The 10,466-nt window shown below is 38.8% G+C and overlaps 1 protein-coding gene across 1 annotated transcript; it reads right to left on the bottom strand.

The window, feature by feature from the left end:
• Positions 1-3,900: 3,900 nt before the first annotated feature.
• LOC114819743 (uncharacterized) lies at positions 3,901-8,437 on the bottom strand. Its single transcript, XM_070808371.1, has 8 exons — positions 6,168-8,437; positions 5,807-6,073; positions 5,560-5,734; positions 4,878-5,465; positions 4,615-4,684; positions 4,396-4,472; positions 4,248-4,301; positions 3,901-3,990 (listed from the first exon to the last, which is right to left on the bottom strand). The coding sequence occupies exons 1-8, from the start codon at positions 8,435-8,437 to the stop codon at positions 3,901-3,903; spliced, it is 3,591 nt and encodes a 1,196-aa protein (XP_070664472.1).
• Positions 8,438-10,466: the final 2,029 nt, after the last annotated feature.

Below are 10,466 nucleotides of genomic sequence, written 5' to 3'. Positions count from 1 at the left end.
GTCCCCTGCCCATTTAGATATATATATGTTGTTGTTAATTATGCTCCATTACGTAATATATGAAATATGAAACAAAACATTTACTTTGTAATACCCCTGCAGTAGGTTTCAATTTTTTTTTATAATCGTACATTTTAGCCTTACATGAAACAGTTAAAAGCAGGCTCATTACACATCACCAATCTACAAGGATGCTGCCTTTTAGTGCTGCATTATGTGCAGTGGACCCTATTGTAATCGTATATGGTGCCTATTACGACGTAATTGGTGCGTCTTATTTCAAATATATCACATTCAAGCATAATTTATTATAGTTCTACTTTGTAACTGACCACCTGCAGAATATTTGACATAACCAATGACGAGTATTAACTGGTGTATGGATAACAGTAGTTAAGGTCAATTAGTTTTGGAATGAAGGCATACTGTGTATTGATGGCATACTTATGGCTAACAGCAGTTAAACTTGTGTATTGATGACATACTTATGCATGTATAACAGCAGTTAATGTAATGTATTGATGGCATACTTATGGCTTCAACGTGTGTGTTGAGTAAGCAAACAAAAGGCCATGTGATGGCATTTTGTGGGTTTTATTTTTTCCAGGTTTAAATCTAATTGACAGTGACATAATTATCTATCCATACAGCAAAACCAACCAACCATATAACCAATATCCTTATGTTGATTTACCTTAATCCTCTGCCAAGCACGATCCATGTTTGAACCCCTGTAGAAATGCCTCCAATCAACTACATTAATCGGAAAATATGATGCTTCCTGAGATAGCATTCCTAAAAACCTAGAAAATCTAGCAACAGTGTGAGGAGGCTCTACCGGCTGCCCTTTCCCATTAAATTGCATCACCTCCTTCGTACCATTTGGTGCCCAATGTGGCCTATTTATGCCCCTAGGTGCCTGTGCTCTACAAGTCATACGTGGACGTTCATCCACGCTACCTTCGACATTATTTGGAATCGGGAAATGATGTATGTGGTTGTGTTCCATCAGGTTGAATGCTGGTGGTTCAGTTTCGATGCCTTCGTCAATCAACATTGATGCAACTGAGTTATTGATGCTGACCCACAGTACCTTCAAAATTACATTTCATGTAAACAGAACACAAGTGCGTCCAATGAACAGCAGTACACAAAAGCATTTACATTTAACACCTCAATTAATTATCTGGTAAGCAGAGAACAATAGTACATACCTCCTGAAATGGCTTCAATGTAACCTCTGTGCCCTCCAGATATTTTCGTCTTTGCGTTGATAGCTTGATGCAATTAAACAAGTCAAGTGATATCTATGAAGCCAGACACGTTCCGTATTTGAAATACAAACTTCAAATATTTGCAGACACATTTAAGTCGAGCGGCAACTCCTCCCGCCTACTAACAATAGTAAAACCATTATTTAATTGATATACACTGATGGAGTTCGCCCCTAGCCACACATAATGGCCAGCTGTTGCTATTAACGAATAAAAAAATATAGGAACCCATTAAATAATTTATCAGTCTGTGAGGTGGCAGATTTGGAATTCATGGTTGATGAGATTGGCATATGCCATGTGCGGTCAAATATCCCTGCTTTTGTAAGGAGAATCCCGGGACTTAATTGTTGACACCCTAATTAATTATTTTTTCAACTCAGTGGGTGTGAACTTACAAGTGCCTTGCCCTCCATTCTAATCTCATTTATAAATATCAACGTTGAAGAGGTTGTTGAACTTACAGCAGTTTCAACTTCATCTCAAATTTACACCAAATCACCAATGTCCCATTTATTCCCAAATGTTCGCAGACAGTTATTTTGTAACACGACTGAACCCCTTCTTCCTGCGGTGGATTATGAAGTGCTTGGTCCCATGATGCCTGCCCCAACCAATAACACTGCAACCCCGGTTCCTACCCAAGAAAACCTTCTCCCTGTGCTCACTGCCAATCATGAAGATCCTGATTTTTGGCGTTACCTACAGGCTAACTTTCACGTCGAATTCGAGTTCGAGCAAAACCCCACATTCGACTCAGGTGCCAACCAGCAGTTCGAATCCCCTGCAAAGACAACTATTGCCTGGGGTGAATGGAAAGACTTTTCGCATGGCTCTAACATGCCCGTTTACCCTCATCCATCACCCAATCCCTTGATCAATATTTATTGTCCTCGTTATGATGAGGCAGCGAAAAATGTGATCTTAAAAGATGAGCACTTTCCATCTGATCTTCCAGGTTTTGGTGTGAACGTGGTTCCACCCTGGTCCAACGAAATCGGCTACGTGAAGCATGGTAGCCGTGGAAAACAACCTTGCATCAGTGCTGATACTGAGAAATTAATGACCAGTGGAAAGCAACCTTCCATCAGTGGTGACACAGTGAAAATAATTTCATCTTTTTTCCCCGGTGATTCATACCGCTTTGATCCTATTGAGATTTGCAATGCTGTACACTTCGATTCTGATTTTGATTGTACCAGTACTGCAAGGACTCGTCATCCTCAAAAAAGGTACAAGGCTGTTAAAGAGTGTGCTGCGTGCGAATATGTGGGAGGTCAAGAACGTTGTGATTGGATGAATCGTGCTATAGGTCAAACAAAACAGGAAGCCATCCCCAAAGATATTCAGAATGCAAAATCACCATCCGATGACGCTTATGGTAAGAAGAGTTGAACCTAGCTGGGAATGGATGTTATATTCTAGTATTAGTATGCACGTATGTCCATTGCAGTTCAAGTTGTCAACGTTTAAAAACAATTCTCTAGTCTTTTGCTCTATGTAAACATTCCTGCTCAGTTTGTACCACCGCAGAAGATATGGATGTTTATATTTTGAACCTAGGCATTTGGTAACTATATAGACTGCTATGTTATCTAAGTTTTTGTATGGATGGTTTATGGAATCAATATCATGTATGACTACGCTGTGTATTTTGCACTTTTACTAATGTGTACCAGTTTGATTTATATGTATTCAGCAACAGTTGCGCTAATTAAATATCATGACAGAAAAACAAAGAAATCTGAAGACAAAATATATATTGAACTAATGCTTACATCTTCCAGAGCAGAAGAATGGTTCGACACTTCAGAGTTTAGATGAGAAAACATTGATTGTGAATTTCCTTCAAGATCCCCAGCTATACCATCTAAAGCTTTATTACCAGAACCATACATGTTTTTAAGCTTTCCTAATCTTCGTCGTTGTTCTTTAGTATCCTTCAAAATTAAGCCAAAAAATGAAGTTGTATATAGACTGACAATTCAATCTCAGGAATGCATGCAAATACAATCATCTTCTTGTCTAGGCCTTACCTCCGCCTTTGTTGATACAAAGGACTACATGTCCTCTTCCATATCTTTTAATTGTTGCTCCTGTTGTGTTATGCTTCCCTGCCAGAGTCTTATGCAAGACTTCAAGCTGCTGAGTTAATTGGGACTGAAATTTTTGGACTAGTATCCGGTTTTCATCTTAAATTTTGTCCTTGCGCTGTACAACACCATCCATGGTCAGAAAATAAATAACCTAGAGTTTTGAGGGAGATCAAAGAAGAACAAAAAAAATAATAATACAAACCAATTTTTGCAAATAAACTGGACACATCTGATGCAGCATTATCTAGCTCTGCTCTTAGCTCAATTGCACGCCCATCGAGTGATTTCTTTCAAAGTTAACAATGCAATAATAGTAAGCAAGAGTCATTTAAATGTACCTTCCAGCATGAAAGTTAATATATGCCAAACATTTAACATGAACTATTGTACAATAATCATGAATGTCGACTGTATAACTTCAAAGTAAGATGAAATGGAGAGAATCTATCTATGGTCTGAAAATGCAGATGGTGACACGACAAGTTGTTTTAGCAAACAACTTTGCTCACCCGATTTGAGGAGATTAACTATCACAAATTCCTGCTCTTTGATGGACGCATTTGCTTCAAATGCTTGTCCTCAATACCATACAGTGCATGTCCAGTTTCCTCAAGCTTTTTCTGAAGTATAAAGTGTTTAATTATCTCAGAACGAGAGCAGAAAGAATAAAGGACACTCTGTAAGTCGATATTACAAATGTATTACCTCAGTTTTCACAAGTTAAGCATTCAATTGTACAGCCAAAAGTTGCTCACAACTGTAAAGTTCCTGAAGCTCCAGCAATTTCTACTCTCAGGCCAATGTAACGTTCATATTAGTTCTCACCCTGTAGTCAATATTATTAAAAAAGAAAGGAATGAAATGTTGATGGAGATACCTTGTGTTTTGAATCATAATCAAGTTTCATCCGCTCTATCTTTTCAGACATTGCCTACAGTACATAAAGAGTTAATGAAGTTAGTAACTAGTCAGTTGTGAACGTAGGAAAAACAGTCCATAATTCAGTTCAATGACAAGAATAAGACCTTTTTCTCTGCTTCTTCACTAACATAACGATGTCGTGGTATATATATTCCATTCTTCTCTGTGGCAGCATATACCTCTGAATGAACATAAGAAACATGTCATACATTTTAGCCTGCAGCAAAGTAACAATAAGGAATAATTAAATAACCTGTCAAACAAAAAAATTATATGGAGAGAGAGAGATAGAGAGCACATCAACGCTGGAATCAGTTAACAACCTTGCTTGCGTCGATGAATCTCAGAATACAAATTGTTGATCAAAACAGACCTCATCGTTTTTTGAATGACCTGAAACAATAAGTAACAACATACCATAACAAGGGTCAGATTGAAAGACAGTTCAACTATATAATTTGAGAAAACATGGATGAGCTTCTACATCGAATCAATACTTCCTATAACTATTACCTTCATCAAAAGTTAGATGCTTTTACAGGCATTCTTCAAAGTCTTGGGCGTCTACATCGATTCTAACTCGAACCTCATCATTATCACCAGTTGCATGTTCCACATCCTGTCCATCGCACGGATCATCATCATGTGTTGAGGACATATCAAAGAAATCGCGTGGTCTCGTTTTGATTGCAACATGCCATTCTATATTTGTTGGGTCTTGTACATAGAACACTTGTAGTGCTTGTGATGCGAGAATGAAAGGGTCACTCGTAGACGACATCTTATTGAAGTTAACCAATCTAAAGCCATATATGTCTGTTTTTACTCCCTCACCAGTATTTCTGGAAGTGCCATTAAACCAGTTGCACTTGAATAAAACCACCGTGCGTTCCATATGGTACTTGATTTCAAATACATCAGTCAGAACCCCATAGTAGTCTACCAAACTGGTAACAGGGTTCCGGTCACGTGGGCCAGCATAACTTGGAACATCAGACTGTAGGAAAACACCATAGTTTTGGTAGTTCCCATTGGATTGTGTGCCTCTTACTTTGAACCTGAACCCATTACATACAAAAGTCTTATATCTCCGACACCACTTACTAGGTCCATTAGCAAGCGCCACCAAGTCGTCAGTTGCACTTGGATCACCTGAATGTTGCAATTGATTAACCTACACAATTTACACCCAGGTTCATATGCATAGTTAAGAATTGGAAGCTAAATAGGAAACCAGTACACACAGAATTAACTTATTCCGTACTAACATGGTTTTCGAACCAATCTGGGAAGGATTTAATAGCTTCTTTCTCTGCTTCTAGCATGGTTACACGCCTTCCTCGAGTTTTTTGAGCATTTTCCACGTAACTTCTGTAGGTGAAAATAAAGTCAATGTCACTCTGTAGAACCAACAGTAGAGTTTCAGAAGTTGGTGCCATTGAACTGCAGTTTATAACATTTAAGTTTAATCACCTCCTATATGCCATTGACTTATCACAATTGGCTAAAACATACGATCGTGCAATCTCCCAATCGTGGTTGTCAAGATGATAATCTTCCTGTATACCAAGTGAATGGCCGGTGGCACAAAATATGTCAAAGTTGCCATCATGGTCAGGCCGTAATATATCTGCATTTCGGCTTGGACGGTTCAAACGTGTCTCCACGCCTTCCAAGTACATCGCACAAAAAGACAAGCACTCCTCAGCCAGATATCCTTGGGTCATGCTTCCCTCTGGTCGATTTTTATTTCGAACATACTTCTTCAACGTAAGCAGGAACCTAATTTAAATAGTACAACATCAAAATTGTTGTTCTAAATAGTATGATGCACATATGTAATACCCATAGAAACATACTAAAAGTTAAGGAATACCTCTCAATTGGGTACATCCATCTGTAGTGCACCGGACCTGCAAGTGCAGCTTCCTCGGCAAGATGTATTGTGAGGTGAAGACTGACGACAAAGAACGCAGGGGGTAATATCCTTTCCAATTGGCATAGGATCATCACTATTTTGGGTGTAAGTTTGCGAAAGCCTTCCACTGACCCTTTTTTAGTACACAAATGTCTGAAGAATGCACTTAGTTCTAATACTATCTGTGCAGTCCCAGATGGGAGGCTTTTGCGTATGGCAATTGGAAGGAACTGCTGCATTAAAACGTGCCAATCATGACTTTTAAGTCCCCTTATGATCTTTTCCCTTACATGCACAAGACGTGAAATATTGGACGAGTAATTGTCAGGCACTTTTATTGAGGCTAAGACCTTGCAAAACAATTCCTTCTCTAATGGTTTCATAGTATATGCACCGGGAGGCATCTTTGGCTTTCCATTGACAAATTTGATCTGCAACTCCGGTTTCATGCCCATCAATTCCAAGTCCAACCTTGCATTCATGTTATCCTTGCTTTTCCCAACAATACCCAGCAGCGTTGCAACCAAACTTTCAGTTACATTTTTTTCAATGTGCATGACATCAAGGCAGTGTCGAAGGACAAGATGTTCCCAATACGGCAATTGGAAGAAAATACTATGTTTCTTCCATGGCCCAACCGTTGGTGTAGGTGGTGGTCTTTTGTCTCCAACCAGTTTCCGTGGCGTCTTACCATATTTGAACCGTAAAGTGGACAACCGCCGAAGGCATTCACGTCCGGTCATAGGGGAAGGTGCTTGCTCTCTTTCGTCAGAAAGATTAAAGGCTTTCCTTTGTCGACGAAAAACATGTGACATGGGCAAGAAACGACGGTGACCCCTATAACAATATTTCCTACCCTTTTTGAGATATGTCGACTCAGTGTTGTAGTTGCAATGAGGACATGCTAATTTCCCATGTGTGCTCCAACCAGACAAGTTCCCATAGGCGGGGAAGTCGCTAATAGTCCACAAAACAGCTGCTCGTAAGGTGAAGGTCTCTTGCCTAAACGTATCATAAGTGGGAACCCCGGAGGTCCACAATACCTTCAGCTCGTCTATTAATGGTTGAAGGTATACATCAATATCATTTCCCGGAGATTCTTTGCCCGGTATTAACAAAGCCATCAATATGAAAGGTGATTTCATACACAACCAAGGTGGTAAATTGTATATGGTCAACAATACTGGCCATGTGCTATAGTCGGTGCTGCATTTTCCGAAGGGGTTGAATCCATCACTTGCCAACCCAAGACGTACATTGCGCATTTCCTCACCAAATGTTGGAAATTTCAAATCTAATTGCTTCCATGCAAAGGAATCAGCTGGATGTCTTAAGTAGCCATCCTCGGGCCGAGAAAGACCATGCCAACACATATCTTCACTGGTGTGTCGAGACATGTAAAGCCGTTGCAAGCGAGGTGTAATAGGAAAATATGTTAGCACCTTCCGAGGTATTCTCTTTTTACTGCTTGGCGCTGTGTCATCTACCTTGGTTGTATATCTAGACACACCACATGTAGGACAAACATCTAAACCACTGTTATGTTTCCAATACAACATGCAGTCATTTTCACATGCATGGATCTTTTGGTGAGGCAACATGAATTTTTTCAGCAATCCCTTTGTACTCATCACCTTCTTCGGTAAAGAATGACCATTTGGGAGTATATGTTTGAGAAGCTGAAGATTAGCTTGTACTGCACTTTCGCTGCACCCATATAAGCACTTGTTTTGAAATACTCGTATTAGGAAATCCATTTTCTTCATACCACATCTCGGATATAATTTCGTATTTGCATCTTGCACCATGGCTTCAAACTTACGTGCATATGCAGGTATTGAAGCTTCCTGCTCGCTGTGATTATTAATAGGCATGCCACCCATCACACTGGAACCAGAGAAAATATCTTCAAGCAAGGGGCGTAGTTCAGAATGAGGAGTATTAATAGCAGCAAGTTGTTGTGCAGCTTCGCTACTTGGAAGAGGGTCACCAAATGTCTCTCCATGCCATACCCACGAGCCTTGCAAGTATGAACGGTCCATACCTTCAACAATTAGATGCGCTTCGACTTCTTTATTACTCAACCATAACCTATTCAAGCATTTAGCACACGGACATTTGATGTTCCCCTCATGAGAAGCAACTTCCAATGAGTTTGAGATAAATTTTGCTAGCCCTGTTCTGTAATCCTCTGTAAACGGATTGAAAGAGGCCCAACTTTTGTCCATCATCACTGAGTATAATCAATAGTTTCTAGAATTGGAACAACAAGGTGCCTAAAGATGAAAAAGGCAAGTAAAATATGTAACGTAAACAAATTAAGTAAATATAGTATGTGAATACTATATGGACAGAATTTACATAAGCAACTGCAAGGGAGAGTATATTATTTTAGAAATCAATTTTTGTAAGTGGGAAAACAACTCCAATCGCATTTATGAGTGACATTGTATATATGAGTCTTGCATAGGATTTTAGGGTGCAGGGGATAGTAAGAAGGTCATAAAAGTCACCAAAAGAAGTTAAGGAAAAAGTTCATATACTGAGTAATGTCGGTCAGGCAGTCATTAGTTTAAAATGTAGAGGTATTTAGTATGTTTTGTATACAACATTTGTATAGTATTTGTAGGAATGTGAATCGTGTTTCATTCCAAATTTGTATCTATGTATAGAGGTTTAAGTGTTCCATTCTAGAATGGTTAAAAGTCCATTGTTCAAAACCTCACATATCTTGATTTGCACCATTTGATAAAAAGGCACGAATTGAAGGAAGATATATTTACCAAATGATTATTCATAGAAAAGCACAGTTAAGAAATGATTATTCACAGAAAAGCACTTTTACCAAATAATCAGGCAAGCATTTGAATTGTATTCATTCTAAAAACAACTGAAACACAAGTTAAAATAAATAAACAGATAGATAGGCTTAAGCACTAGATTGCAAATATTTCCCTGAAGCTTATAAAATTAGGTGCGGAAGAAGTTAGGGACAGGAAGAGATGCAGGAACCTTGAAGTGGAGTTGAAGGGATTCTTCAAGACGTAATCCGTGTACAGCTCATAGATATGTTTCAAGAGACCTTCCATGTGCTGTGTCCCAGGCTCAGAGACAACAAAGAACTTTGTCCCTGCAAATAATGAAGGTATATCATCACTTTCACAATCCAAGACATTGTAAAAATTTATAATAAATTTTTTTCTTCCCAGGATAAATTGAACAACCACAGGAAAAATGAAATTGAGACCAACATCCTGTTCGATAAAAAAGTCCCAATTCAAAAGGAAAAAAAGCCAAGCCCAAAATAACAGACTCAATTACTCTAAAAACAGAAAACAATAAAACTTGTCAACACTGAAACAAACAGTAACTTCGTGCTGAACACTTTCTAAACCAGGCAGATGGACCCGAGTCGACATCCTAGATACTAAACCAACTCATTCGCCTTACAAAATTCAAGTATAGCAGTTGTCAAGACGTGTAATATGTACGGTAAGCTTGTATCATTAGAGCTACTTTTTGCTTAAGAAGTATAGCAGTTGTCAAGACGTGTAATATGTACGGTAAGCTTGTATCATTAGAGCTACTTTTTGCTTAAGAAGAAAAACAAACGAGTAAAATGGTATCATAGCAGAAAGTACAGAACTCAGAAAACCCAATATTCACTACAATAATATGACGCAAGTCAAAGCGGATTGGTAGATATAGAAACTAGAAGGAGCAAAACAAAAGGTTTCACCCTTTCTATAACCAGACCAAAGAAGATCCTAATTATGTGGAAATTGATAACATCACACAAGATCATGTAGAGGAAAACACTTGTCCATAGCCCATCTTCAAAATACAGAACCACAAGATAGATGTTGCCGTTGACACCAAATGGCTTACAAGAAAGCACCACCATTAGTTGTGTCAATTAACGGATCAACTCACTCAATCCCAATATTTAGCAGTCACCACACTTGCGAAACTCTCGTTGTGTACCCATCTTCCAAATTACAGAACCACAAGACATCTGTTGCCTAAATCGTACACTAAATGGCTTATAAGAACACTGCCATTCAACTTGCTCGATGACAATATTTAGCATTCACCTCAGTTATGAATTTATTCCCCCACCCCCGGTAATAACTATCATCCGCTAGATTACATCGTAAAGTGGTCCTAAACTACTGCAATGCACAACATAACTCACAAGTAGGACTAGCAACAGATAGATAACAATAATAGGCTTAAACCCTGTATGGTTTCCAGATT

The sequence above is a fragment of the Malus domestica genome, chromosome 11 (genome assembly GCF_042453785.1).
Source record: "Malus domestica chromosome 11, GDT2T_hap1".
Taxonomy (NCBI): Eukaryota; Viridiplantae; Streptophyta; class Magnoliopsida; order Rosales; family Rosaceae; genus Malus; species Malus domestica.
This window is presented reverse-complemented; position numbering and strand designations above follow the sequence as displayed.

Excerpts from the sequence above, each read along its gene's own strand:
- LOC114819743 (XM_070808371.1), bottom strand. The coding sequence starts at position 8,437 with ATGGACAAAAGTTGGGCCTCTTTCAATCCGTTTACAGAGGATTACAGA. Across the intron at positions 5,466-5,559 it reads CAGATTGGTTCGAAAACCAT|GTTAATCAATTGCAACATTC; the intron begins GTTAGTACGGAA and ends TAAATTGTGTAG. Across the intron at positions 4,302-4,395 it reads GTGAAGAAGCAGAGAAAAAG|GCAATGTCTGAAAAGATAGA; the intron begins GTCTTATTCTTG and ends TATGTACTGTAG.